The sequence below is a fragment of the Protomyctophum bolini genome (genome assembly GCF_963924005.1).
Source record: "Protomyctophum bolini genome assembly, chromosome: 16".
Taxonomy (NCBI): Eukaryota; Metazoa; Chordata; class Actinopteri; order Myctophiformes; family Myctophidae; genus Protomyctophum; species Protomyctophum bolini.
Window position 1 is genome coordinate 7,086,679 of NC_137877.1, and position 27,619 is coordinate 7,114,297.

Sequence of the window (27,619 nt, forward strand, 5' to 3'; positions counted from 1 at the left end):
GGGCCCCGAGTTTCCGTAGAAATTAACTCCTCTGAATCAATATGGAGCTCAGAGTTGTGTAAGTATATAGAAAGGCTGCATATAGATTCTGAGCTCCCATAAGGTATGAGTGCTCTTCTCTGCAGGGCCATAGTGGGCTTGAGTTGTGCTGCTGCTAGTGCTGATGCATTAGTTATAAAGCAAAAGCAATCTAAGACTGTGTGTGTGTGTGTGTGTGTGTGTGTGTGTGTGTGTGGGTGTGTGTGTGGGTGGGTGCCCGGCGTGAACTCCACAGAGGTAAACTTTGGGTAACACATGCATGTGGTGCATCATCGGATCGGAACGGGGCGAAAGCTTCGGCTGCTGCAGGGCCTTGACGAGAAGAGCAGAGATTTGTTTCACGTTCGGTATATCTCCCCTCTCTCTTTTTATGTCTCCAACTTTCTCGTTGCACTGTCCCATCCCTCTCTCTCTCTCTCTCTCTCTCTGTCTTCACGCCGGGAGTAAAGCAAAAGAGGCATCGGCGAGATCAGAGCAGGGCCTCGGGGTAATGGCATAGCCATAGACAATAAAGAATGCATGATCAAATACATTATTGATCCGCTTGGCATGAAATATCGCTATGAATTATTGAACAGATGACTCCCCCCCCCCTTCACCACCACCCTCAGCTTGATGAGTGGGGGGAATCCTGGCATTTAGTGTCAGGGGGGCGATGGAATGAACGAGCGAGAGGGCAAAGCGATTAACTGAGAGAGTGTTATGTGTTGTGTGGTGGTTAAAGCAAGCCTTGTTTGAGTTGTATATTATACACGCACGCGCCAAAGTTGCGATATCGCAGATGTGTCCTCAAGAGTTGATCATGTGCATTACTTCATTTACAGTCTATACACAATTAGAGAAAGTAGGAGAATTGTCATTTTGATCAACGTTTTGCCTGTTATCTCTCCTAATGCTATACCACATCAATAGAGCATGGGGACGAAATGTTATCCGGTGAGAACAAGATATTCTTTCGTTTTGGGTCAAAAATCGAATGGTAGTCCTCTCTGTCCGTGGCTCAAATCGAATGGTAGTCCTCTGTCCGTGGCTCAAATCGAATGGCAGTCCTCTGTCCGTGGCTCAAATCGAATGGTAGTCCTCTGTCCGTGGCTCAAATGGAATGGTAGTCCTCTCTGTCCGTGGCTCAAATCGAATGGCAGTCCTCTGTCCGTGGCTCAAATCGAATGGTAGTCCTCTGTCCGTGGCTCAAATCGAATGGCAGTCCTCTGTCCGTGGCTCAAATCGAATGGTAGTCCTCTGTCCGTGGCTCAAATCGAATGGTAGTCCTCTGTCCGTGGCTCAAATCGAATGGTAGTCCTCTGTCCGTGGCTCAAATCGAATGGTAGTCCTCTGTCCGTGGCTCAAATCGAATGGTAGTCCTCTGTCCGTGGCTCAAATCGAATGGTAGTCCTCTGTCCGTGGCTCAAATCGAATGGTAGTCCTCTGTCCGTGGCTCAAATCGAATGGTAGTCCTCTGTCCGTGGCTCAAATCGAATGGCAGTCCTCTGTCCGTGGCTCAAATCGAATGGTAGTCCTCTGTCCGTGGCTCAAATCGAATGGCAGTCCTCTGTCCGTGGCTCAAATCGAATGGCAGTCCTCTGTCCGTGGCTCAAATCGAATGGTAGTCCTCTGTCCGTGGCTCAAATGGAATGGTAGTCCTCTGTCCGTGGCTCAAATGGAATGGTAGTCCTCTGTCCGTGGCTCAAATGGAATGGTAGTCCTCTGTCCGTGGCTCAAATGGAATGGTAGTCCTCTGTCCGTGGCTCAAATGGAATGGTAGTCCTCTGTCCGTGGCTCAAATGGAATGGTAGTCCTCTGTCCGTGGCTCAAATCGAATGGTAGTCCTCTGTCCGTGGCTCAAATGGAATGGTAGTCCTCTGTCCGTGGCTCAAATGGAATGGTAGTCCTCTGTCCGTGGCTCAAATGGAATGGTAGTCCTCTGTCCGTGGCTCAAATGGAATGGTAGTCCTCTGTCCGTGGCTCAAATGGAATGGTAGTCCTCTGTCCGTGGCTCAAATCGAATGGTAGTCCTCTGTCCGTGGCTCAAATGGAATGGTAGTCCTCTGTCCGTGGCTCAAATGGAATGGTAGTCCTCTGTCCGTGGCTCAAATCGAATGGTAGTCCTCTGTCCGTGGCTCAAATCGAATGGTAGTCCTCTGTCCGTGGCTCAAATGGAATGGTAGTCCTCTGTCCGTGGGCCTTGACGTGAAAAGGGTTCGAAAACCACTGCTCTATATGCGGATCTGCACCCTCCTCCTCCTCCATGCCCCCACCCTCTCCCACACCCCCCCCCCCCCACACCCTCTCCTCCTGTTGGGCTCCCCCCTTAGCCCCCCCCCCCCCCCCCCAGTGTTGTTTTCGTCGACTAATACTACGACTAAAAATGTCCGTCGACTACCTTTTTTCACTGACGACAACTAAATGGAAACGACATGAAAACTATAAGCTATATGATGACTAAAAGTAAGACTAAATATATACTGACAATTTCGTCGACAAATAAAAACTATAGACTAGAATGTTAGGAGTCATTTTGCACTTGGTTGCATGCTGAAAATAGCAGATTTACAAGCTCAACGCGTCGCGTTGTGAGATTGTAGATCGGCTATTTTCAGCGAGTCTAAAATCAGTCATTATACGACAACATCAAGGGCCACGAGAATACATTTTAGTCGACTAAATCAACTGTAGATTTTCGTTGACTAAAATCTCATGACATTTAGTCGACTAAAACTAAACACTAAAACACTCCAGGTGACTAAAATGTGACTGAGACCAAATGAAAACTATTCAAGAGAGAACTAAAATTAGCTGACAAAAACAACACTTCCACCCTAGACCACCCCACCCCACCCTCTCCTCCGCCAGGCGCCATGCCCCCCCCCCCCCCCATCTGCATGCTGGCTGCGGTGAGGCCGATAGCGAGCGGGCGCGGCGGCGGCGCTCTGAAAGATGGCGGTTGTTAACCATCTGACAGCGCTGTCTCCCCAGAGCTAGCAGTCTCTCTCCAAACAGCGGCCCGGCACTAGGCAGGCCTCCTAATGGGGGAACATGCAGACGGACTAGAGAGAATGCACTCGTTTAAATGTGCTACACACACCCCGTAGGGAAGGGGAGAGAGAGAGAGACAGAGAGAGAAACATGGAAATGGAACTGTTGTTTTAAATGTCTTATATACGGCCCAGACAGAGAGAGAGAGAGAGAGAGAGACAGAGACAGACAGTGTGACAGCGTGCGCACGTGCGTGCATGCTTTGATGTCTGCGCAGCACATCAATGCATAGACACATCGTGTACTTTCCCACCATCTCACAATGGGAACACAAAGGTAATACACGACTGGGCGTACGCATAAAGATAACGTGCATTTTTTTGGTCACGCGACCACTTAAGAGTGCGCACAAAACGTGTTGTTGTTAGAGTCGATTGTTATCACTAGAGCATGCGTGTGTGTGACTGTGTGTGACAGGTGTTTGCCTACACATTGCTGAGAGAGAGAGAGAGAGAGAGAGAGAGAGAGGGGGGGGGGTGGTGGGGGGGAGAGAACGGTGGTGATATGTATTTATTTTAATACGGCCCTCCTGCACCTTCAATAAAAAACTCCTCATTCCACTCAAACATATCTTGAAATATTAAATTCAATGGAGCTTTATTACTTTTTTTGGCTTTCGCCTTTATTTTATATTTTCTTTATGGAGGGACAGACAGTAGGCTGAAAGGAAATGGGGAGAGAGATGGGGGGGGGGGGGGGGAGACATGCAGTAAAGGCCGTCGGGATCGGGAGTTGAACCAGCGGCACACTGCCAGACTGGATTACGAGCCAAGGTGCCTGGACCGCTGAGCCATGGCCCAGGCCTCAATGGAGCTTTATTGGGCATGAGAAAATATTCACTTTATATATCAACTCGCTCGTTTTGTTATTGCACTGAGAGAGAGAGAGAGAGAGAGAGAGAGAGAGAGAGAGGAGGACGGTGGCGAGTAAGACACTCTGAATATTCCCATACAAAAGGATAGCGTCACAAGATGGCTATGCTATTCATACACTCTCATTTATAAAGCAGTTTGGAATGACCTGCAGTTCAGACTACAATTGGCCTTGAAAAGTTCCTTTGAGAAGTTTCAAAAGGATCATCTTATATGTACAGTGCAACATGTTTGCACATGTTCGGATGCATACTATAGCCTTGGCATAATATATGCCTCATATATTAAGTTTTTCCTGTTTAAAATGTACATTGTGTGTTTCTTGCGCCCGGTCACTGTTGGTGTACCATTGTTGGAGATTTGTTGTATTGTACCTCAAGAAACCTATACAAAGTTTGTATAGGTTTCTTGAGGTTTCCATGTCATGGCTGTATTATGTGGCTGTTGTGTAAATTTGACATGTACGATGCAGCATAGAAGTGTAATTATGTTTCTGCCTCTTGGCCAGTTCCCACTTGAAAAAGAGACTCAGTCTCACTGAGTGTTTTTACTGGTTAAATAAAGGTAAAATAATTTAAAAAAATGAAAAGTTTTAATGGATGCACTTTATATTATACATTCTGGAGTTGCGGGGGTGTAGCGTGCCAACCATTACTGTGGGCTCCCAAATGATAGAACATATTTTGAAAGTCATTGTACACGTGTGTGCTTGCGTGCACTTGGTTGGTGGTTGTGCATCTTATGATCACGCACGCACGCACGGACGCACGCACGTTTCAAAACTACACGCTCACACGTGCGAAGCAACACAATTCATGTCCAACTAGAAAAAGTGCCCAGGTCTCCACCAGGGCAGGTCAGGTTGTGGCCTCCTGGTGGCGCTATAATAGGCCAATGTGAAAAGGGAGCCTGTTGTTGTTATGCCTTTGACGGAAATTGGATGATTTGAGGCATTTTGTTCCGAAAATGTGTTTTGCAAAAACCCACCTGTGTCGGTGGCGCTATAACAGGCCAAAAGGGTGGGATATATTCCTCAGCCTAGTAGGAAAGTGCGTGAAAGATTTCACGTAAACCGCACGCTGCGTTCATTATTTGAGGCTTTTTTGTTCAAAACGGGCCATAGTCCTGCAAACTTTGAAAGCCCAATGTTAGCCAATTAGGATGGAATCTGAAATATCGGACAGATCCGGCTTGAACACATGACTTTAGAGATATGTGTTACGATTTGCGGGATTTTTGGACAAATCTGGGGGACTATTAGCAAAAAGTCGGCCTCCTGGTGGCGCTAACTAATTAAACCTGTATATAGGAGGGGCTAGCTCCCCTCAAAAATAGAGCCTAATAACAAGACAATTTTATCTCTCTCTCTTTGTGAATGGACAATGACACATCGTGATGTTGGTATACACATCCTGTAGTATGTAGTATGTAATATGTACTGTATGTAGTATGTACTGTATGTACTGTATGTCTGTAGTCCGTCCTGAGTCATTATAGCATGTTCATATCATGCAGGCTGATAATATCTTACTTGATGTCGCCCTCCTGTACCCTCTCTTCGTCCAGGTCCTCGATGAACTTGTCCCCCTTCATCCAGTAGATGAGCGGGCTCACGTCTCCGCTGTATCCGAAGAACGCCCGGCACGTCAGGTTGAGGGCACCTCCTGTTGAGGACAGGACAGGACAGCAGACATGACACACTGTCACTCTCCATATAGCCTCTGTCCCAGAGCTGCTGCTGCTGAGTATGTGTGTGTGTGTGTGTGTGTGTGTGTGTGTGTGTGTGTGTGTGTGTGTGTGTGTGTGTGTGTGCGCTGCTGTGGCACAAGGCATTACGTCATGTCGATGCCTTATATGTTTATCCCATTCTGGACGGGGAAACCCCTTTTAAGACTTTAACTATAGAAAAATAGCAGATCTACAAGCTCGTAGTGCGGCACTCGGTGCCGTGCTACGAGCTTGTAGGTCTGCGATTTTTGAAAGATCGCGGCCAATTACATATAGTTTCTGGGGTCCTTGACGTGAAATATTGAGCACCACTGACATAGAAACATATAGGTATGTCAGAAAACCGTCAGGATTTAGAAGACATTTTTATCATTTCGAAGTCAGGCCTAAATGGGTTAAATGCCTTGAGACACTAGTATACAGCATCAACACTCTGAATCATATACAGTTGGTATAGCAGATATAGTAGTGACCTGCACGTACAGTATGTTTAACACTTATTCTGGATTCTGTGGTCGTCGAACACATAATTAATAATTAATTTAACTCTGGAGAGTGTAAGAAATTGCATGCACGCATGTATACACAATGACGCCACCCACGCACATACATTTGTACATACAAACAAAACACACACACAGGTTCCCCGATGTAAATAAACTGGGACTGAACACAGGGGGGCACCCAAGAGCTTCCTTACAAACTCCCCTGGAGAATCATCAGTGTCCATGAATGGGTAGAAGAGTTGGAGCGAGAGGCAATGGAGGGAACGCTTATACTTTAATGTTTGTTTTTCCTTTTACAACTATAGGAAGGTCAGGATTGAACAGCAGCAGCAGCAGCAGGTGACATAAGAGCTGACCGTTTCACGTGAGGCTGCTTGTCTTCTGTTCCACGTGCTATGGTTTCTTATCAGATTTATTCCACGTCATTTAAAGCAGAAGAAGATAATAATTGATAAGCGTGTATAAGACAGCAACGTTTCAAACCCCGTAATAAGAATTCACGGTGCAGTTTATCTATACGGCCCAGTGCCTGCAGAGTACGCCTGAGTATCTGACAATCAAAACCTGTGTAGACACAATTTACATTTTTTTCAAATGAATTACCGTTTCTAATTCAAAATCCTTGATGCAGGGCCCAGACGGAAAGATGAATGCTAATGCTTTTGCCAAGTGACCACGTACACGTACATTTAAGACCTTGTGTAAGCCAATTAGAGATGGGCCTATTAGAAGAAGAAAAAAAACTCTCATCTCCCATGCATGGCCTTTTCAAAGCAGTAATTGCCGTAATTATATGTACACGTACAAAAACACGCACACAGTGTGCTGTACATACAGTAGATATAGTTTACTTTGTATAAGTATCGTTCTCAAAGGGCACTGAGACTGAGTGCAGCAATCACACGCCTGCACTGTCTCACAATGGATCAACCCCAGCAGCATGTAAACAGTACTATCATCAGACTGTACTACACACACTCTGTGATGAAGGACACTCCCCTCCAGAGGGCCGTGTGTGTGTGTGTGTGTGTGTGTGTGTGTGTGTGCAGTGTCTGGCTGAGGGCCAGACGTGCAGATTTGAAGGACCGGGACAGAAGCTTAAAGGGGGTCGGGGGGGAAAGGCTTGTCTCACAGCAGGGGTTGCATGTAAGGAGGAGTGTGAGGCGAATGGCAGTCTTTTCTGGGGTGAATATTTTGCCTTATTCTTAACGGGATATTTCACTTTCACAAAAACGTTATCGTCTACTCAGGTCTTATTTGAACAGCCCAGACAGTTTTTGAATTGCTTGATTCAGTATTTATTTAGATCTTTGACATTCACTTTAGCTGCCCCCCCGCCGCCAACCTATACAAACCCATTATAACTTCAAACACCGTTTGAGCAATGATAGATTCATGGAAAACACCCGTCCTGTTTTCCTGGTGACTTCACTGCATATTGTCCTTCTTATACTGTACGTGAGGGGGCCGTGATTTATCGTTTAGGGGTTTTATTTATCTTGTAATAATTCTTTTGGAAAATAATGTCCTCCAGGAGAAGGCCAGAGGAGACTAAAACATCAAAACGACCATCAAAAACCTTTTTAGGTTGCTTGTCATGGCTTATTTTTCTTACTACTTTTTTTTCTTACTTTTTTTTTTTTTTTTTTTTACAATCAAGTAACTTAAAAAACTGTCTGTTGTGTTCACATAAGCCTGAGTAGACGATAAAATTACTTTTGAAATTTGTGAAAGCGAAATATCCCTTTAGCCAAGGCTACTAAGACTGTTCCAGCACCATGGATAGCTCCATGGCTTCAGCATGACAGCCCAGTCAGTGCATTGGACTCTGCTTCAGGTGGGATGCTGCAATAGTGCTGTAGGCTCTTCAACCACTCCTATAGAGAGCTATGTGTGTCCCTGCCTGGGTACCTGGGTTGTACCTGGGCTGTGTCCGAGCACGAAAATAGCGCTTGGTTGGTTTTCACAACCAAGTGTCCCTGTTGCGCAGCCTAACACACACACATATATTAACTGTTGTATATATGATAATTTGGGGTGTTACAGTACAGTACAGTGACAGTACAGTAGAGTACAGTAGAGCGAACCCCTGGGGACCCCCACACAGTAACTCTGTCATTTCTCAACCATTCCGGACGAGGGGCGGCTCACCGGCTCCATTAGGGCACAGACCCCCATTTGATATATATGATATTTATCCTCTGGGACCCCATTCTACACTGTAACGTCCTCATGTTAATGTAACTCTAAGGCTACATTTGGACCCTCAAAGACCCCCCCCCCCCCTGGGTGTCCCTGCCTGGACTCTAAGTTAAGAACCAGTGCTCTTGCTTAACCCTCGCTCGCCCACACTAATCACTTCAAGGGGGACACATTCCCAAAAAATCCCTCGACCTTGGAACAATGTCACGCAGCGGGGAGACAGAGACCGAGATGAAAAATCTGGCAAGGTTATGTTTTAAATTCGGCCTGTGTACTCGAGACTCCAGCTGAGGACACGTATCCTCCTCCTCCCTAACCCGACCCACACAAGCCAGACACACAACTTCAAAAGATTTAGGTAGGTCAGCCACGGCACAAAGAAACTTTTCGCTGTGGCAGGCATTGGAGGGCTGGGAGGACACCGTGGAATGAGCTGATAGCGGGGTCTGTGAAGAGCAGTGGCTGACATTTCCAAAGTTCAACAGCCACTCTCAGCTTGGTATTTGTTCAGAGGCAGGCTCTACAAAGGCTACAAGTACAAGCTGTATATATACCTATAGCAAACCAGGACCTATGTGTACTGTCAGCTCATACATGCGTATACCACGCGCACACAGACACACACACACACACAGACACACACACACACACACACACACACACACACACACACACACACACACACACACACACACAATGTACTGTACACAGAGATATAGAGATACAGACACAAATAGCTATAGGGTCTCGCTGGATTGCCTAATGCTCAAACTGAGTACAGACATTATAAGCAGCTATACACAGGTGCACATTTGTGTCTGTGTATGTACAGTATGTATGTATGTGCACAAAAACATGGCAAGCTTCCACAGTTTCTTCTGGTGGTTCCTCATGCTCCCCACTGCCGCTGCATGCCGTATCCCAGAGATGACTTTCAATCTGGGAATTTCACGCTCATGCCGGCTGCCCCCCCCCCCCCCCCCCCCCCTCCCTCGCCGAGAGGAAGTCTCCACTGTGCTCCCGGGGAAATCACAGATAAACCCGCCGAGTGCCGACGGCCTCCCGCCGACTTCCTCTAATCCAACAGGCAGCTGTGCTCTCCTATATACGAGGCTCTCACCTTCCACCATGCAGTCCAGAGCAGAGTACAGAGACAGGCGGACAGTGAGCTATGGGAGCCCATGCAGGCTGGCCCAGGCCCAAGCTATTACTACTGAGCCACAACCATCACTGCATGTATACCTGGTACCACCGCCGGTGTGCCTCAACCATCACTGCATGTATACCTGGTACCACCGCCGGTGTGCCTCAACCATCACAGTTATCACTGCCAGATCATCAGCAGCGCACGCACACACGCACGCTCGCTATGAGCTTCAGGCAGGGCAGCTGGTCATGGGTCTACATTTCTCAATGGAAGAGTATATAGGGAGAGCCTCCAGCCAACATGCAGATGTGCTATACTTATATTGTTTTAAGGGAAATTGAGGCCCAATGCATTACAGCTGCGCAGCGCGAGAGTTCCTTCTCCGCTCTGTTGTTGCAGATCGCCACAACGAAGAGAAAAAAAAACCTGCTTGTCCGGAATTGGCCTTTAACATATACCCTATACCACACATAGAGTTTGTACAAAATCATGTTTTATTCATTACAATAAGTCCACAGCAGCTTCAAACAGCAGGCTTTTCCCCCTGACTCGTCCAAAAACCTTGTGCAGATCAATTCAGGACAGAGAGGCTGCGTGTGCATGTTCACGTTGTACAGTAACTACTGTAGAACTCACCCTGCACACTTTACTGTACTTGAGACAAGTTGAGAGGGTGAAGAGGTCAGCAACCAACCGATAAAACCCAAACTACAGCTGGTAAAAGGCTGTTGAAACGGAAATGTACAGCTCGGACACACAGCCCCTGCATGCAGATATATCATTCTTTCTTTTTGTCTTTTCGCATTAAGACAGGCGTGACTCCTTCATTAGCTAAAGCCAGCAAAGTACAAGACCAGTAAGACACCTTAATAAGGCGACGGGCGACCGAAGGGCTGACTGACACACTGTACCGGATTAATGTCACTTCATTATTTCAGCACTGTCATAGAAGTTTAAATTTTAAATTGTCGCAGCAGGGGGGCACATTATTAATTTGGGCTAGTTCTCAAATTAGCACCTGGACAAGTAAGTTGGTGCAGTGGTGGGAGGGCACAATGTTATGCCACACGGGCAGATGCGAAAGACACAAAGATGCTAAGCTACACACAGAGTGTGCTGCTACACACCGCAGCTCGCTTGGTCTTCAACCAGCCAAAATTCTCACATGTCTCCCCCCTGCTCCGTTCCCTCCACTGGCTCCCGGTCGCTGCCCGCACAGAATACAAAACTCTGATGCTGGCATTCAAAGCAACCAAAGGTATGGCTCCCCCATATCTTGCAAGTATGATCGAACCCTACAAACCCTCCCGCTCACTCAGATCAGCCAACGCAGGGAAGCTGGAAGTACCCTCACTAAAAACGCCGGGACAACGCTCCACACGTCCCAAACTCTTCTCCCTTCTGGCTCCAAAACTGTGGAATGCACTTCCCATTGCAGTCAGAACTGCAGCATCACTCCCAATCTTCCGCCGTAGTCTGAAAACCCACCTTTTCAGACTCCATCATGGCCCATAGCACTTACCCCACCCCCTTAGATAGCAATTCTGTAGACTTAGATAGCATTTGATACAGACTTATAGCATGTTATGTAGACAGCATAAGTGCATTGTATGTGCTATTGTCATAGCACGTCATAGTACATATGTATAGCATAGTAGTATAGATGTATAGCTTATATGTATAGTTTCATTATAGATATTCCACTGTTACTTTCTTAGCTTACACATGTTTCATGATAAATGTTTTTATGTGATGTATTCCCATGCTTTTTTGTTCTTGCTTAATGTAAGTCGCTCTGGATTAAGAGCGTCTGCTAAATGCCTAAATTGTAAATTGTAAATTGTAGAGTCACAGACACTGTATCTGCAGCAGGAGGAGGACGGGGGATATACGGACAAGCTGGTTGAAGTTTGGAACAGATGGTCAGAAAGCTATTAACAATGAGGTGAATAAACTCCCACGCCATATCGAGAGTTACAGAAAAAAGGAACTGCGCTCTGTCTGGAAATCCCTCGGCTCTCTCCCATGCATTGTCACATTGCATAGCAACGTGATTATTATCAGAACCCACCACGCTACCCGTGGTGACTTATAAATACAAGAATAGCCCCTTTGTCTTTGCTTCATTTGTCTGAAAGAGGGAAATCTAAATTAATTCTAAATGAATAATGTTTCAAATGAGAAAAGCCAGTGCACATATCTACTGAAACAAGTGGGCAGGTATGCCAATAAATATGTGCGTGTGCGTGTGCGTGTGCGTGTGCGTGTGTGTGTGTGTGCGTGTGTGTGTGTGCGTGCGTGCGTGGCATGGTCTCAAACCTTGATAACCATGGGCTTCTTCACGGAAGAAATATGCATGCATGTTAAAACACAGACACTTAAAGGCCCAGCAGGTCCATTTCATTAGAACAATGCAATAAATTACAAGCTAAAGCTATTATGGGAAGAGAGAGAGAGAGAGAGAGGGAGGGAAACATAGGGGCAAAGTTAAACTATGACCTTGGGCTGGCGGGAGGCTTTAAAAGAGCATGCCGTCACGTGGCCACGCGACAATCAGGAAGAAACATGACAAGCACTCACACAGCAAAGTGTTACGGCACACATAGGCTCGTTTATATCTTTACCTGCCCCCCTTTAACACATTTAGGACTGACACAAGATTCTACAAAATGTCTTCGGACATGACAGTTTGCTGAAAAACGCATGTTTCTATATCAGTCAAGGACCCCAACAATTATACATATTTGGCCACCGACCCCCATCTGAAAATATGTTGTTCCATGCAGGGACACCTCCCAGAAGCTATAACCTTTGAGTTAAAAATGTTCGCTCTGAAAGAATATGGTGCCACATTTTCACGATTTTTTCAAAAATAGCAGACCTACAAGCTCGTAGCGCGGCACCGAGTGCCGCACTATGAGCTTGTAGATCTGCTATTTTTCAATAGCTATAAAGTATGACATAATGCTTAAAACACCAAAAGGGGTTCCCGCCCAAACTGGGTTAACGTGAAACGAGCAGCAGCTGTGCTCTCAACACGGGGCATTCCATCATTATCTATGGATATTGACATATACATACAATGCCTATATAAAAGAGCTGTGATGAATGGCTTCCCCCCTCGCCCGCCACAGCCAGGCATGCATAATCTGCAGCGATATTATATACGCTAGGAGGATGCCACGTGGTTACAGGTTATGTTATATGGTTATTTATATATGTTGTGTTTATTATTTATTAGAATTATAAATCTTATATAAAGGGCCTTTCTGTGTGGAGTTTGCATGTTCTCCCCGTGTGCCCTAGGGTTTAGGTATACCCTCACGAAAACATGCAGTAATCCTGGTCTCTAAAACTGCCTCCCCCCTGGCCAGCCGGGGCGCCTGATGGTTGCCGTTGGCAAAAAGAAAATTGCCTGCCGGCGGATTACGGTCTGGAGAGGCTCAATTGTACGCCCATTTCCTACACCAGAGAAATGGGGCGGCCAATCGGGACACGGTATGCAATATGGGCGGGCTTTGGTACAGTGACTTTCAATGCTTGAGACCTTTGACTGACAGTAGCTCTGACCAATTGCGTCAAAGAGAAAATGTTTCAACCCGCCGCCCTGGAAATGAAATCCAAGCTGAGCCTCCCCAGACTAATATCCCGCGGTCCGTGCGATATTAGTCTGGTTTATTAACCAGGCTAGCCTGACGGAGGGGAAAGGAACTGGTCGGAATAATGTGTCAGGTGAAAAGCAGCTTGGACTCCTCATGCATAGAAGGAAGCATGAGGTCAGTCCGCTAGATGATTGCACTGGATAGTAATCAGCTGTGTGGGCTTGCAAACATCATTTGTGTTAGAAGAAGCAGCACAGAGAGTGCACCCTGCACTCCTTCTCTGTGCAACAATTAAATGTGATGCTTTTCCTTTCTAACTTCTACAAATCTTCACCATGAGTTGAGCTGAAGTTCAGCATAGACGTTTGGCAGGAACAGCACACCTACACCACTGGTTCCCAAAACCTTTTCATGTCAAGGACCCCCAAATTGACACTATAATTAGCCCCCGCAGACCCCCATTTGAAAAGAGAAGATTTGTACGGCTCTAGCAGTGATTCTCAACCCGTTTAATTCCAAGAACTCACAGTTAGTCTACGTATATGACGTACCACCATTTAATGGCATTTCTATCTCTGGGAAGTGGGAGCCCCAAAACATTGTAAAATGAACGTTAATTTAACAAGTGTATACACATGGAATTTGGTTCCATTTGCACACCACTCTCAGAGTTACAGACCCATAAGGGGTAATTTGGTTCCTAACTTTCATTTAGCTGGAACTCCCTCAAGGACCCCTGGGGGTCCGTCCGTCCCCCCCCCCCCCAGACCCCACTTTGCATGGGAACCAAATAATAGCCATAATCATTCAAGTGAGGTTTCAGACAGTCTGTTGCGGACCATTGTTCTCCCAACAAAACAAACCCCCAAAGCCAAATCAAGTCTATACCACTGTAACCTTTTTAAAACCCTGAGAATAAATGTGCCATTTACAGCTACGTGGCAGGATTTAATGGCATGAAAGATGTTCCTCTGCCGCTCGAGTGTGCACGAGAGCATGATGATTAAGCGATGGCATGTTGGCGTGTGCGTGCAAAAGCGTGCACGCATGCACGCGCGCGTGTGTGTGTGTGTGTGTGTTGGCATGCATGCTATATGTGTGGGTGTGGGGGAACAAATCCATGTAATCTTCGGAATGATTGACACCCTGCCTCTGCCCCCTCCCCCCCCCCCCCCCCGCCCGCGCCTCCCTCCCGGCAGGAAGTTGGTCATAGAGCCTCAACTTGGTTCATACATACTCCAGTTTTTGACACAGAAACTTTATTAGTTTATCAGAAAACTGTCAGGATTTAGAAGGTATTTGTATAGAATTTCAGGTGGTGTCAATGCTTGAAGGACATCACCGCGAGTATGATGGCCTCGGCTCATTATGAAGGTGAAGGTGATAAGGTGATCACCTAAAAGTATGAGCCTTTGACGGGAGAGAAGACTTCTTTTTCCTCCTCTGAGGATCCGCCTCTATATATTTCTCACAGAGCAGCCATTGGCGGTATTGTATAGTCACTGCTATACAGGCCCTGCTTGACACAAGCAGTCCTTGGCAGAGGACACAACTGATAATAAGTCTCATCTCAGCACTCGGAGCTGCATGGAGCTGTAATGATTCAATTTTGACGCCATTCAGCTGAGAGATGACGGCTGCACGAGGGATAGACTGGAGACATGGGTGAAGGCTGCATGCAGGGGGAGACGGTATAAAAATCCTCACATTTTTTGGACTCAGATGAAAGCTGCAGTCTGTATAGGGTTTTTGTCCTATGCCGTATAGTATGGGAACCTGTGCTCTCTCTCTCACATGAGAGAGAGAGAGAGCACAGACAATACGCCTACTTACTACTTATACCTGGGTCTAAATGTCTCAATTTAACCCATTTACAAAATGCCTTCTAAACTCTAAACAGTATTCTGAAAAACCCTATGTTTCTGTGTCAGTTGGTGCTCAACCTTTCTCATGTCAAGTAGACCCCCATCCATCCGGCCACTCTAACCACTGAGCCACCGCCAGCCAGCCCCCTAAATGGTGTTGTAGAAATATTGTGTGCATCGGTGCTGCGTGTTTAGCTGAAGCCACTTCATTCAGGATAATTAGGGATAATTAGGCTCCACAGAGGAGGAGAGCGTATATACTTCCAAACCAGAGGAATGCAAAACGTACGCAGAGAATATACTCTATAGCACAATAGTTTCGGAAATTCAGCAAAAGAGCAGAAGATGGAACAATCAAACCAAACTGCATGAGGCATAACGACGACTCGACGAGCCATCGGATATATTAAGACATGTGCGTGAAATCTGAGCAGCGACTTCATATATACACGGTATATACATGCTATAATATGACATAGTCGGGAAGGATATACTGTAGTTTGACTTGTGTGAATTTGTTTGCGTCGTCGACAGGCACCGCGGCCATGTTTTATTTGTAGAATAAGCAAACAAACCGCCGTTGCTTTTCTGAATAAGTCATATAGCCGCAGCGCGCAGCACGCGTTTGATGTTTCATGACACATACTACCGCTCTGGAGTAGACAGCACACACACTGTTTCTGCAAAGTACAAAGTCCTTGTCCTGATGATCCACCACTTCAGCCTCAAACACTGTCATCTTCTCACTATCCATCCTATCAATCTATGTGGAAGCTTCTCTCTCTCTCTCTGTGTGACCATAGCCTCTCTCTCTCTAACTCTCTCTGTGACCATGATGTGACCACAGCTATTCGCCGTCCCTTCCAGTGTGATATTTGTACCGCATGGTGATGATACAAAATGGACGTCAGCACTTGGAAGTGCAGTCATACTGGCTATAACACATAAGCATTACACTATGTGAATGTAATGAATTGCATTTTTATAGCGCTTTTCCAAGTGCTCAAAGCACTTTACATTACAGTGGTTCATTCATTCATACATTGGGAGGTGAAGCGGCGAACAGTTGACGCCATGCAGCGTCCACACTTCCCACATTCACACACAATGGTGGCGAGCTCACACCGACCGACTCATTGGAGGCAATGTGGGGTTCAGTGTCTTGCCCAAGGACACTTCGACATGTGGACAGGAGGAGCCGGGATTCGAACCGCCGACCCAGGGATCATTGGACGACCTGCTCTACCTCCTGAGCCACAGTCGCCCTATGTATATCATTTCAGATCATAGGGGTTCCCGAACGTTGTCATGTCAAGGACCGCCAAAAGGACCCCGCAGCTGAAAATATGTTGTGCCACTGACGAACACCCAGAAGAGAATATTTGTGTAAAAAAATATATAGTTACAGAGTGAACGATTTTAACTCAAATCTTTGCTTCTGGGGAGGTCCCTGGAACAACATATTTTCAGATGGGGGGGGGGCGGAGGGGCCAATTACATATAGTTTTTGGGGTCTTTGACATGAAATATTGACTTTTTTTTTTTAATTTCGACGTCAGGCCTAAATGGGTTAAAGTGGTGAAACAGATGTTTAAGCTATATTATGTTGCTAGGAGAGGGACCCCTTGGAACTCCCTCAAGGACCCGTGGGGGGGTCCTCCTCACCATGTGCAGACCCCACTTTGAGAACCACTGGTTTTTAAGATATTCCAGGTTTTGGCTTTTCTTTCTTCTTTTTCTAACAGCTGCAGTGAGTGAAACACAGAACTCGTGCAGAGAGTGAAAGACAAAAAGGTGTCCTGCGGCGATCTCGGCAGGAGTCCTCCAAACGGAACCCTGTCAATCACGCCCCCCCCCCCCATGCGTCGCTGAGAGACTCGGTGAGTAATGCTTTTCTTTTCTCACACTCACACCCGTCTGCCATTATGCGTCTCTATCCCATTCTGACCTGAGATCAGATTCATACAAGGTTTCCACTGGACACACACTGGGTCTGATGAACCCATTCTGACCTGAGATCAGATTCTAAAAATGTCAGTCGCTCTTCGATTTTTCAAAAATAGCAGACCTACAAGCTCGTAGCGCGCCACTCGGTGGCGCGCTATGAGCTTGTAGATCTGCTATTTTTCAATAGCTAAAGCACAACATGATGCTAACACCAAAACGGGTTCCCGGTCAGAATGGGCTATTATTGTAGGAGGGAGACCAATGGTTGGGAAGTCTTCATTTATGGTAACATTATAAAGCATTCTTCAATGACTTTCAATTGAAGTGAATGTGTGTGTGCACCACCCATACTATATTATATGCCTGTGTCCTGTCGTGTGTATGTATCTGTGCCTTTATGTGCGTGCGTGCGTGCGTGTGTGCGTATACCTTTGTATGCCTGCGTGTATATTTGAAGACAACAGGAGCTCCATCCCTCTGTGCATTTAAAGAATCACACTTGTGTTCAAACTGAAATTGAAAGGCCTTCCTCTGCGTATAAATAAGGGATTGTCCTACATGTCCCTCTTTTAAGTACAATCTGAAAAAATATATGGTTGCTTGAAAACCAAAGCTGCAACTATTCATGATTATTTTAGGTGTATTTCTTTTTTCTCATGCTGTGTTCCCTATGTTATGTAAATGTTTCCACTGTTTGACTGTCTTGTTTTTCCGTTTTGTGTTTCCTGTGATGAAACTGCAGATGAAAATTGTGCTATATATCCGGTGTATTTACGTCCATGGGACGTCCATTAATATGTATTGTCCTGTCCAAATAAACAAATAAAGTAAACCCGGGCTCCCCCAGAGTTAGTGTCGAAGTGTCCTTGAGCAAGAGACACTAAACCCCTAATTGCTCCTGATGTGCTGGTTGGTGCCTTGCATGGTTTCTTAACCCCATCGGTGTATGAATGTGTGTGTGAATGGGTGAATGAAATGCACAATCTATGTAAAGCATCCTTGGATAAAGGAGCTATGTAAATGCACCACACAACACACACACAACACACACACAACACACTCCAGTGACGAGAGAAACGGACATAGAGTTGGAGGAGGAGGAGGGGGGGGGGGGGGGGGGGGGGGGGAGTCAGAGTGGAGGAGGAATAGTAAGGGAGATGAAAATAATAATGAAGGAGTACAGAAATGACAGTGGCGTATACTGTATATATATAAGAGTCAGAGTGCAGAGTCTAAAAGTGTGTAACGGAGAAGGTTCCCTTGAAAAAAAATGTCATTCCATTCCCGGTCACACTAAAAATACCTGATCCCTGTTCCCTGAGCTCGGCTCACCTCAGTCTCAATGCCGGGGAAGATGCCTCCGGGGAAGGGGCTGTTGGGAGGTTAGTGGCTTTAGGGGAGGACTATGGGGGGGGGGTTAGTGGCGTCATGGGGAGGACTATGGGGGGGGGGTTAGTGGCGTCATGGGGAGGACTATGGGGGGTTAGTGGGATTGGGGTGGACTGTGGTGCGTGTGTGTTCATCGGTTGTGGGGTGGAAACATTGTATGTCCAAAACGACTACTTTTAAGGACATGATGCAATGGATTTGATGTGATTATTATTGAAGTCACAAGCTCTTATAACTAAGACTTCTCATGCAGGGTTGAACATTTATAGACACCACACAGACACGTAACCAATTTAACTCTTACTTTAAAAAAAAATCACACCCGTGTGAACTGAGTGGTGCAACTCCCCTCTCCGGGCAACAGTGCAGCACTATCTCTCTCTCTCTCTCTCTCTCTCTCTCTGTTTCTGTTTCTGGCACGACAGCGCCCCCTACTGGTACTCATAGTCATACTGGTGCTCATAGTCACATTAACACACACATTAACGTCACATAGGTGAACACGGACATTGCTGTATACCTTCAAAATAGCAATTAACAACATTATCTTTGATAGTGTATACTAGTATGACAAAGTTTAAGCATAGGGCAAAAGAAAACCCATGAAGCAGAAACATGGAGATATTTCTGCCTGACAGCGACGATTGTATGTTGGCTCAGTTGGGGAGGGGGGAGGGAGGGGGGGAGGGGGGAGGGGGGAGGAGGGAGGAGGGGGGAACGCCCTGGGAAAAGTGCCATCCGTCTGCATCCACTCTGTAGCCCCTGGTATAGGTTACCATGACAACAACTTGCTGTGCCCGTACCGTACCGTACCGGGGTTGGAGCCGTTCTGCAGGTTCCGTGAGGAAAAAAAAAAAAATATATATATACCGCTAGACCTAAAAAAAAAGGAAAGGTGCGGCTCTACCCACATTAAGGCCTGTCTGGATGTCTGCCAGCAGAGACACGCCAATCAAAAGCCAAATTAGAGTGACTAAAAGTAGAGAGAGATAGAGAGATATGAGTGATAGACTGGGAGAGAGATACAGAGAGAGAGAGAGAGCGAGAGAGAGAGAGAGAGAGAGAGCCTGGGAGACACTGTATAGGCATACTATAGTGTAAACAGAATTTCACAGTTTCTCCAGTGACTATATACAAAACAAAACAAAAAAGGAAAAAGAAAAACCTGAGAACATCGACCATATAGGTAGGTCTGTATGCGTGCGTGCGTGCGTGCGTGCGTGCGTGCGTGCGTGCGTGTGTGCGTGCGTGCGCGCGCCCATGTGTTTCTTTTCCTTTTTTTTGCAGCACCACAGCAGAGTTAAGGTTGGAACCGTGAAGGCAGAGTGAACTCAACTGATTATACTCTTACTCTGCATTGCGGAGAAGAAGTGCAGCTAGGTTGGGTTGGGGGGAACTCTGGAGGGTGGTGTGGAGGTGGAGGTGGTGTCGGCCGGGGTTATACAGTGTGGTCTGAACAGCGAGCATGTCTGAAACAAATGTCAGAGCTGAAATCGACATGTAAATATGAAATAAATGCACCAAACATGTAGCTAGGTGTAATGTTAGAGACCACAGAAGTTGAACCTTTCAAGCCTGTTTTCTCAACTCGCTGTTTTCTGCAAGACATTACTCTATAAGCCATGGGTGGTGAATAGATTGGGCGGGGCTTGGCTGTGCAAGGAAATAAGGAGGCCAATGAACACAAGCTTATAATAAGCCTGGTTTATACTTCCGGACCGTTATAGGCGCCGGTGTCTCACTCCGGGGAAAAAAAGACCCCACAAGATCTACAAGCTCACAAGGGTGTTGTGCCGCTCAATGCCTTGTGAGCTTGTAGATCGGCTCTTTTGGGACGCACGACACTGGCATGCGTATATATACTGTAACAACGTACAGTATAAGACAGGCATTACCCCCTTTCCACCCCCCACCCCCGCCCTCCATTACCTCCCCTCTGTTCTATAATAACATCCCCTCTCCAGAGACGGAGCCCTTAATTACCATTAGAAGCCAGAGAGCTTTTTATACAGGAGAATCCTGCTTCTCCTCTCTCTCTCTCTCTCTCTCTCTCTCTCTCTCTCTGTCTCTCTCTCTCTCTCTCTCTCTCTCTCTCTCTCTCTGCCGCCCCGTTTGTTTCGTGGGCCCTTGATGATCAGCCAGGGTAATGTAAGACTTTAATTACCGGTATATATATATATATATTTTTTTTTTAAATAATTCTAGCTTTTGTGGAACAGGTAGTTTTCTCTGGCTTTCATCTCCCCCCCCCCCCCCCCCCTCTCTTCCTCCTCTAATAGTCCCCCTTGTTTGATGACATAATAGGAGCTCTGTCCATGGCCGTGGATGGAGAGAGAGAGAGAGAGACAGCGAGAGAGAGAGAGAGAGAGAGAGAGAGACAGAGACATTATGGCATCAAAGCCATTGTGGAGGATTAACCCATTTTGGGCCGGAACCCCTTTTGGTGTTAGCATTATGTTATGCTTTACTGTAGCTATTGAAACATAGCAGACCTACAAGCTCATAGCACGCCACTCGGTGAAAAATCAAAGAACCACTGAACATAGAAACAAACAAACAAACATCAGAAAACTGTCAGAATGTATAGAAGACATTTTTAGAATCTGATCCCAGGTCAAAATGGGTTTAAGCGACGACCAACTGATGAGCTGAATAAATGTTATACCACACCAACTCAAATCAAATCATAGTACATAGGCCTACGTGTTCAATCAATTATTCAATCAAAGCAAACGGCACAAACAATATTAGTTTGCCTCTTCTACAAAAATTACAAATTATACTGTCGCGTGTTGCCATTCTCTTGTACTCTTGTATTATTTCCCACCACGGAGTATAGCCTTGCATCTCGGAGGACAGGCAAGACGGGCAGTGTCGGTATAGGCCAATCAGAGGCAGACGGGGCGTTACCATGTCTATGCTCGGACGTAGAAAGAATATACGCCCCACCAACACCACCCCGCCACCCACAGCAATAACAGCTGTTAAGGTTCAACAGAGGCAACAAGTAGCGGTGCCTCATTTCTCCCTGTCATCCTAACCGCACACATATTCCACATCAAAGTCATACGATTTGTCACACACGTTATACCGCAGTGAAATTTGTTCTCCGCATTTGACCCATATCTCTTGGAGCGGTGAGCCGCAGCCAAGGAGCGGTGAGCTGCAGCCGTGCCGCGCTCAGGAATCATTTGATTAGTAGATTTGACCCCCCAATCCAACCCTTTGATGCTGAGTGTCAAGCAGGGAGGCATTGGGTCCCATTTTTTACAGTCTTTGGTATTATGACCCGGCCGGGGATCGAACCCCGACCTCCCAGTTTCAGGGCGGACACTCTAACCACAAGGCCACTGAGCTGGTCTGCATGTGTGGGAAGAAAATGACCCAGGTCTCCTGCGTGAGAGACCACATTTTGAACACTCTTCCAAGACAGAATCTCTGCTTGGCCATGAGGATATATTGCGCCTACAAGTTTGAGGCAGTACTACTGTACTTTTCAACCTTTTTGAATAGTTCAACTAGCCAATCTACATTGACACGTTGTGAGCTTGTAGACTGGCCATTTTAACTATTCAAAAATGTTTTGCAAAATAGTAAAAAAAAAAAGGCAAAGAAGTTTAGGGATAAGGGGTTTAGCGGTGACCAAAATGGAGCCCTAAATGTCTCAAAGGAGGAGGAGTATAGGGAGACCACCTCCAATACCACTACGTGGAAAAAGTGGCACTCCAAAATTATAAGGAATGAATGAAGAGGCTCAGGTGCAATTTCTCAGAACACCTTTCAATCTGCTCTGAAGATCGAAGGCTGTTTGCCAAATAAACGCATGAGAAATTGCATCTGAGCCAGTCTTGCATCTTTTATTTATAGTCGCTTTTTCCACTCATAGTTGGGTTTTATGAGTTAAGTAATATTCAAAGCTGAGCACCCACTTGCCTTAACCACAGGCAGTTTCCAGGGGAAGCGCGGCTGCTTTTTATTTCTTTAGTTATTTTATCATTTCATCATATTTACTTTATCATACACCTTTTATTCATGAAAACTAGATACTACTCTGGGACCACGCAATCGCCAGTGTTCATTTTGTTCACTCGAGTGTACAAAATGTTAACATAACATTTCCAGTCTCTCTGAGACACAAATGGATAAATGAACACATACAGAGGACCGTTGTGTCCGTTTTCCATTGCTTGCTACGTGGGAGCATTTTCTATCTCCTCTCTTTTAACCCATTCGGACCTGAGATCAGATTCATACGAGGTTTCCACTGGACACACACTGGTCTGATTAACCCATTCTGACCTGAGATCAGATTCTAAAAATGTCAATCGTTCTTCGATTCTTCAAAAATAGCAGACCTACAAGCTCGTAGCGCGCCACTCGGTGGCGCGCTATGAGCTTGTAGATCTGCTATTTTTCAATAGCTAAAGCATAACATGAGAATGGGTTATACTCCTTTGATTTCCACACCCGACGACGGTGTGCAGAAGACCACTTCTCTCACTATATGCGCTCGCCGCGTTCGCGGGCGGTTCATTTTGAAACATTCGTCCAGGGTTGGGAACAAAAAGACTATTTTTTCCCCCCCCGACATTGACATTGAGGTCTCTTCTTTCTGCGTGGCTTTTAATGTGTTGTCACAGTGCACTGTCTCTGCCTCCAGGGAGCAGCAGCAGAACAAATTTGCCCTCCGGAAAGATTTGCTCTTCTGACCATGCAAATATTTAGAGAGGGGGAGCATTAGTGTTAATTTATCACCAGAAAATGACATAGGAGTTAAGAGAAAGGTGTGTGTGTGTGAGAGAGAGAGAGAGGAGAGAGAGAGAGAGAGAGAGAGAGAGAGAGAGAGAGAGAGAGAGAGAGAGAGAGAGAGAGAGAGAGAGAGAGAGAGAGAGAGAGAGAGGTGCAGTCAGACAGTGGTGCAGGGCAGGAACTAGGGAAGAGACAGAAACAGAGAAATGGGAGCTTTACTGCAGAAGCATAAGAGCAAAAGACTGCTGCTGAGAGAGAGAGAGAGAGAGAGAGAGAGAGAGAGAGAGAGAGAGAGAGAGAGAGAGAGAGAGAGACACACACACACACACACACACACACACACACACACACACACACACACACACACACACACACAGAGTAAGGGAGCTGTAATTGGCTCATGTCCAGGGGGCTGGAGGCCAATTAAATGGTGTGATTTGAGCACTTGACGAGGAACATCACTTTAACGACCCAAGAGATGCTTGGCTACAGGCACTGACCCACTGACCAGAATACCAACCGTCCTGACTAACTCCATGCAGCTCCATGCAGAGCCCCGCTAACCACGAGCCCGTACTAATAAGACCAGAAGGTCTAAGACGTTTCCATGATGTGAACCAAACAACAACAACAACAACAACAACAACAGCAGCAGCACCTGGACCAACTGTACAAGGTGGTCTCAAAGCTATTCAAACCAGCTGCAGGGAATAATACTAATGAGACTGCATGTGGTGGAGTCATTTTCAACTTCCATTGTGGTCAGAACGACCCGGGCCTCCAAATGCTGTATACAATGCTGTGTCGTTGAAATGCACACAGACAGACTAGCGCTTTTTTTGAAATGGTATAAAGAAGTGAAGACAACGTAAATGAAAAGCTATAGGGAAGGAATGTCTCTGTAGCATATCTTATCTCAGCGTTTTTCCCTTTTCAGGAGATGTTATATTATACATGACATGTATGCCGCCTATTAGTGTCCGTGGTTGTTTGATAAATATGGGTTTAAATTAAATATGAGTTTGATTAATTGAGACCAGATGCTTGTAATAGCAAAGGCAAATCGCCAAAGGCAATTATTCCACAGGTGGGAAAGTAGTTTAGTATAAGCAGCCGAACCCGACCTCTATATCCGGTTTTCCGCGGATGAAAATCTGACGAGCATCTAAAAATATTCCAATGACGTAAATGGTGCATTTATATAGGACTTCTCTCACTTTACAATGTGCATTACAGTCACCCACGCACACGCGCACACACACACACACACACACACACACACACACACACACACACACACACACACACACACACACACACACACACACACACACACACACACACACACACACACATTCATTACACACCAAGGGCAGTGGGGCAACCATGAAGGTATACTGTACCAACCTACAGTAGCACAAAGCAGTTAGGACACTTAGACATAAATCCAGCATTAGTGACTTCCTCCTGGGGGATTCCGAGACATTCCCAAGCCAGTGAGTCAATGTATTTCCTCCAACTGCGCTTTGGTCTGCCCCGGGGTCTCCTCCCAGTGGGACGTCCGTCAAGAACCTCTCTAGGGAGGCGCCCGAGAGGCATCCTAACCAGATGCCCGAACCACCTCAGCTGGCTCCTTTCCAGGCGAAGGAGCAGCTGTTTCTACTCCGAGTCTCTCTCGTGTGACTGAACTTCTCACCCTATCTCTAAGGGAGATGCCAGCCACCCGTCGAAGAAAACTCATTTCGCAACCTTATTCTTTCGGTCATGCTTATATTTACAAACTCTTGCAATTGTCTTGTGTGAATGCAGATTTAAACATGTTGTCATTATGGAAACTCTAATGAACACGTTTTCACTGTTTGACTGTGTTTCTGTTCATCTCCTGTCTTGTACACAGGATTCCCCCAATTAGTCACAAATTAGAAAAAAACATTTGTTGATAGTTGACCATGTCAACTATACAGTATGTGAATCTGAAAATCATCACAAACTAAGCCCTGAGAAATATCAGGCTACACCTTTTCTAGGTGATATTTATGCATCCCTTTTAAAGAATCAGTGTGAGTAATTGCAGCTGTGCTGAATTGGGTATGTGGAATCCTCCGCGGCGCTTTCGGCATGGCCGGGTACACAATTGGCCGTGTTCATGTTCACGGCTTCACGCGTGGGAAGACTGCACGACAGGGGAGGGTAATATGATCTCTGTCGCTGCATTCTCAGCAGTAGGGAGTGGAAACTGGGAGGGATATATATAATGTTACGTTGCTTTCACATGCAGGCAGCCAGACGCAAAGACACAGTCTACCATTCATCGTCAATGGGAGCCAGCGACACAAAGCTATACAGAGCAAATCCAACGCTTGGAGCTGCTGCAAAAGCTACAACAGCTACCAGTGGCGTTGTGCACAGATAGACCCTAGGGGGTGCTAGAGCACCACCTGCCCCTTGTCCTCTGGACAGCTAATGAGCCCTTTTGGAGAAAAAAATAAAATGTTTTTGTACAGTGTACAGTATGTGGACCATGGTGACATTGATCAATTCTTGATGAAAAAAAGCTTCTAAGATATTATTTATGCCCCAAAATCTATAAATCTCACACTATTAAGGCAACCGGGCCGGTTCCACTCGCTGCACAAGGTGCCCTTTTTTTCACTTGAGCACCTGCCCCTCTAAATGTCTGTGCACTGTCAGCTACAAATAACACTATGTGTACAGCTTTGCATCTTTTCTCAGGGCGTTCTTGCAAAAGAGAGCATATGCTCTCGATGACTGTTCTCCCCTGAAAAATAAAGGTCAATAAATAAAAATAAAAATAAATCTTTTTACATCTGCCCGTGTAAACGCACCATTACTCTGCAGGTGTGTATGCCGCCGTCCCGCTGAAACCCCTCATTAACCCATTTAGGCCTGACGTCAAAATCTTTAAAATTTATTTTATTAACAAAAAATTAATCTGCATGATCTTATCACACATTCTACCACAGGTCGTTTCGAGGAAGCAATTTGATTGGTTGAAACAGCCTTCTAGCCGGTGGTTAAACCACTACACACCACCACCTAATCAAAACAAATAATTCAGCCGCTCTGTTCTCCCAAAGCCCTAGCAAACTCGGTGGCTAGGCTAGCTAGTTTATTGGGACATTTGTGGTCGTAGTGACTACATCTGTCATTAAAAAAATAATAATCTTTCAGCGATTTTCTTTGTTTTAAGGGTAACTGTGGTAGAATTGCAATATTACACTTGAGGGTGTGGGTTAACGTGATTATTGCCACTTCAGTGATGCTTGCGGAACTCGACTCCGTCTCGTTCCTGACCGCATCCCTGTCGTGGCAATAATCACGTTAACCCACACCCTCTCGTGTAATATTGCTTAATTGAATAGATAGATAGAATACTGTTTCACAAACTGGTCTTGCACAGGTGTGACTATACTCTCAAACCCATAGAACAGCTCTAGGTGTGCTCAAGGTGTTTGACACTCATATCATCATTGTAACATCCTCCGGAGGCTCAACTTTTTTTTAGCTTTGACAAAAAAATTCAAACAGGTTGGGGTCATATACAAGATGGTCTGTGCCCCCCCCCCCCCCCTAAGTGAATTCATTAAACGAAAGCCTGATAGGGGAATCAATACCAGAGCAACAACTCGAGGAGACTGTGAAGTCGGCCAAAATGTCCTCTCAGTACAGGGCTGTGTAAAATGGAATGGACTTCCTCTGCATATAAGGGAATGTGCTACATTTTCCTCTTTTAAATACAATCTTAAAAAAATGGTTGCTTGAAAACCAAAGCTGCAACCATTCATGATTATTTTAGGTGTATTTCTTTTGTACCGGTATGCTGTGTTAGAGAGTTTATTAGAGTAAACCTATACCCTAATAATAGTTTAATCTTTTCTTATTTCTTATGCTTACTAGTCTTATTACGTTAGAAATGTACAGTACTAGGTATTTGTATGCTATGTCCTGTATGTCAGTCCTGTTTGTATTGTTTGATGTTTGATGTCTGGGGACTGCAGATGGAAATTAGCAGGTTTTGCTAAATCTGGTATATTTACACTGCATTTTTTTATGTAATGTTCATCAATATACACTGTCCCGACCAAATAAACGAATAAAGTAATCACTACATGATGTTTGTGATATGAAATCTAAGCTCATCCTAATCACAGTAAACATCATGTCTTCAGTCATTTTCAAGTTACTGCAAGTATAGTCACTTCAGTTGGCTGCAGTAGATTGTGATGAAATCCTATGTATTGAATCGAGAATCATCCATCGTTTTTGGATTGAAAATCGAGTTGAATCGGGGGAAAAAATCGATTCTGAATCGAATCGTGACCCCCTATAGAATCGTAATCGTAATCGAATAGTGGGACACCGAGAGATTCACAGCCCTGCCGGATAAAAGGCAGGAGAGAGAAAAGGATGAACATGTAATAAAGTGCCACATGGGTCCGATTTGAACCATGGGGTTAGCTCTGTGACAGGGACTTATTTATATGGTATAATGTGTTCTTACTCTGTGATCTACGGGGGT

General features: G+C 45.7%; 1 protein-coding gene across 1 annotated transcript in view; it reads right to left on the reverse strand.

The window, feature by feature from the left end:
• The window catches only part of il1rapl1a (interleukin 1 receptor accessory protein-like 1a), a gene marked incomplete at both ends in the record, with an annotated part of 157,681 nt that overhangs the window by 21,535 nt on the left and 108,527 nt on the right, over positions 1 to 27,619 (reverse strand). The window contains one exon of the mRNA XM_080785245.1: positions 5,476 to 5,608. Coding sequence (XP_080641371.1) covers positions 5,476 to 5,608 — 133 coding nt within the window. The remainder of the gene's footprint in view (positions 1 to 5,475; positions 5,609 to 27,619) is intronic.